General features: G+C 45.6%; 1 protein-coding gene across 1 annotated transcript; it reads left to right on the top strand.

Annotated features, from left to right (window-relative positions):
* Positions 1-294: 294 nt before the first annotated feature.
* Positions 295-2,693, top strand: LOC125529384 (hydroxyproline O-arabinosyltransferase NOD3-like; the record flags this gene model as incomplete). Its single annotated transcript, XM_048693798.1, is given in 7 exon segments — positions 295-1,137; positions 1,211-1,278; positions 1,360-1,561; positions 1,971-2,068; positions 2,151-2,220; positions 2,311-2,382; positions 2,580-2,693. Coding segments are annotated over 7 exon segments (1,029 nt in total), but the record flags the coding sequence as incomplete, so codon positions are not given.
* Between the last annotated feature and the right edge of the window lie 945 nt (positions 2,694-3,638).

The following is a 3,638-nucleotide window of genomic DNA, read 5'->3' as shown; positions in this document are numbered from 1 at the left end:
TCCCGCGCCTATGACAATGATGCGGCCAAATTTGGTGTTGACCATCATTACAAGTTCACATGGGATGACTCACGAAGTGAAGAGAAGTGGCAATACGGATGGGTTGTTAGAGGTGTGCGAGAGTTTGTTTCACCTGCTGCAACACACGAACTTTTTCTAGTTTATTATTATGTAAAAAAACTTTTTAAAGAAAAAAAAACAAACTGTCCAAGTACCATGGAACATTTTATCCACCTGATTTTAAAGGAAAAAAACAATAACTGTTGGTTACACATGCGCTCTTACCCGTTACAGCGTTTATTACTACCACATCGCCGTAACGAGCTTCTCTCGTTTCTTCCTTCCCCTACGCCTACACCACCACTCCTTTGTCCTTACCGGAGAGAGGTCGGCGCTCTTCGCGGCCGCCGCCGAAACCATCCCGGGCGGAGGCGGCCGGCGAAGAGTCACTCCCCCCCTTCGTCGTGAGTAGAAGTGAGTAGTCACCTCCTGCTACTCCCGGCGCTCTCTGCGGTGTCGGGGGTTGACCGCGATCTCAGATCCACCGAATCCGATTCCCCGGCACGAACGAGCCGAATCGGGAGCCCCTAAACCCTCAATCGTCCGCGGCGCCGCCGAACCACCTGGCCTCCGACTCTCCCTTTACTGGGTGAGCTCACCTTTTGCTGTGATCCCACGGGACCCGAGGCGCAACCCGCCCCCTTGTCCCCTTGTAGGATCGGAGCGTCGACGATGATCGTCGGGAGGAAGAATGCCGGCAAGGCCTCTTCCTTCTTGCTCATCCTCATCTCGGTCGGCTGCTTCTTCGCGACCTACAACTTCCTGACAATGGTGGGCCACAGCCGAAGCGGAGACGGGCCACGCAAATTGCTCGGCGGCGGCGATCAGGGCGGTGCCGTCGCCTTCGGGTCTGGTTCGGACCCGTCGAAGAGGTTCCACGTCGCCCTTACGGCGACGGATGCGCTGTACAGCCAGTGGCAGTCGCGGATAATGTACTACTGGTACAAGCAGATGAGAGTCAGGCCTGGCTCGGATATGGGCGGCTTCACGCGGATCCTTCACTCTGGAAAGCCGGACGGTTTGATGGATGAGATACCCACCTTAGTTGTTGACCCCCTCCCTGAAGGCGCTGACAGGGTGAGGTTTTGGATATTCCATTTTGTTACCATTTGTGGAGTTGAAGCTTTTGCTAATATGATGTTTTGTTCAGGGTTACATTGTCCTCAATAGACCCTGGGCATTTGTCCAATGGTTGCAGAAGGCGAACATCAAGGAGGAGTAAGCATATTTCCTTTTGTTCTTTGTTTGTCTTTACTGGATCATTTAGGTTCATTGGTTTCCTAATAAAACGATTTGCAGTTATATACTTATGGCTGAGCCAGATCATATCTTTGTGAAGCCTTTGCCAAACTTAGCTCACGGTGAAGAACCTGCCGCATTTCCCTTTTTCTACATCAAACCAACTGACAATGAGAAGATACTAAGGAAGTTCTTTCCAGAAGAAAAAGGTCCTGTCTCAAATATTGATCCTATTGGCAACTCCCCTGTGATTATCCAGAAGGTACATCTCTTCTCTTGTGAGAAGATTAGTAGTAGAATACTTAGCTGTGCTAAGCTTTATACTTCTGTTACCATGACTGGTTCAGCTATACTAGATGCCAAGATGGCATAATGTGCCAAAACTTTGTTCTTTTAGTCATTGTTGAGGAAATCGTTAACTGGTATCTGCTCGGTCGGCTGGTGATAGGGGATTAATAGGCTAATCGGCAAGTTAATCGGCCATTTAATCAATTAATCGGACGATTTATCGGGTAATCGGCTACTCGCGGACCCTATGAGTAGGGATTAATCGGCAAGTTAACTAGTTAATCGGATGAATTCTTGAACAGGGCTTTTAGTAAGTACTATTTCAGTACACTCACCTGTCATGACAATTTTATCCTATTTTGGATGTCCTCAAAATATCTAAGGCCCAGCTTGAGAAGATTGCTCCAACCTGGATGAATGTTTCGCTAAAAATGAAAGAGGATGTGGAGACAGACAAAGCTTTTGGATGGGTCTTGGAAATGTCAGTACAGTTCTATATACTTTTACCTATTGACTTAACATGCGCGAGACTTATTTGGAGCTCCTTTCTATCATATTTATAGGTATGCATATGCTGTTGCAAGTGCATTGCATGGTGTGCACCACAGCCTCCAAAAAGATTTCATGATTCAGGTGCATAGTAATTCTGCCACTTGATAGATTATTCCGTTGTTTGTTTGTGGCAGCTCATATCATCAAATATGTGATTAATTCTCATTGCAGCCTCCATGGGACGCGAAATCAGACAACACATTCATCATCCATTATACTTACGGATGTGACTATTCATTAAAGGTGACTGCTGTTTAACCTTAAACATCTGTCAACATCTTGAAGATGCCTGCCATTGTTCTGTAAAATCTACTACTTTCATAACTAAATAAAAGACGTTTTTGCAGTTCAGAGGTAGTATTTCTCTATTACTGCAACAAAATTGTAACTTTATAAGCTTCTCATGATAGCTTGTTTATGATTATCTTGTAAAAATGTAGGGTGAGCTGACTTATGGTAAGATCGGGGAATGGCGTTTTGATAAGAGATCTTATCTTCGCTCACCACCACCGAGAAATCTTTCATTACCCCCTCCAGGAGTTCCTGAAAGTGTGGTATGCACATACTGTTTTGCATTTTTTTTTTCAGTACAACGAAATGCCATTTCCTTCTAAAACTGGTGACTTCACGTTTCTGAAATTTCTGAATTGCCTTGCGTCAAAGTGTAAAATCTTATCTTTCTGGCATTCACAATAGTGTATCCATGTTTAGCCTACTTCTTTATCTCCTGTAAATTGAACTTGTCGTGGGTAAGTGGGTTCTATGTTAATAGACATAGCAAAAACAACCGAATAAGAAGGAATCTTATTGACTCTTCCTGCTGCGAATATTGATGTTTGCTCGCGTGATCTTGATCCTTGTATATAACTGATTGTATATATTTTGTAATGGGTGTGGGGCTGGTGATAGTGAGTCATGGCGAGGCGATTACTGTAGTATACCTTTAAAAAAGGGGAAATTGTAGGGGAGGCCCCGACAGTAAAGCTAATAAGAATAATATATACAAGAGAGGATATGTACAAGGCTGGAAGGGGGTGAGGGGAGGGGGCTATTCAGAAGAACACACATAGACAGGCTTGGCACAGAATTAGCCTTTAGATGGCCCAGCGAAGACCTGAGAGAGGTGGCAAGCTCCTCCTTCGTTCTGTGAGAAAGATGGCAACGATCCCTCTTGAAATTAAACAACCAAGAGCCCCTACTATGAGTAATGTTGTCAAAGACTTCTTGCGGCTCTTTGCTTCCAAATATTCTATGCCACAACTGCCAGGACTTCAAAGAAGAAAGGCTTGTTGATCTTGTACTTCACCTGGGAGACCATTTCCTACATGGATGGCAGGGAAGATCAAAGTGAATATCAAGAGTATGCCAACAGTTAGAGCTGAAGCTACAGAGCCAGAAGAGGTACTCGCGTGTTTCCAGAGCATCAGATCGGCAGAGAGCACAACTGGAGCCTCCAGGGGGGGTTGGGGGGGGGGGGGGGGGGGCGCGTCGGCAACCAT

Source organism: Triticum urartu, unplaced genomic scaffold (genome assembly GCF_003073215.2).
Source record: "Triticum urartu cultivar G1812 unplaced genomic scaffold, Tu2.1 TuUngrouped_contig_5567, whole genome shotgun sequence".
NCBI lineage: Eukaryota > Viridiplantae > Streptophyta > Magnoliopsida > Poales > Poaceae > Triticum > Triticum urartu.
Note: the sequence above shows the minus strand (reverse complement) of the source record. Positions and strands in the feature narration are given on the sequence as shown.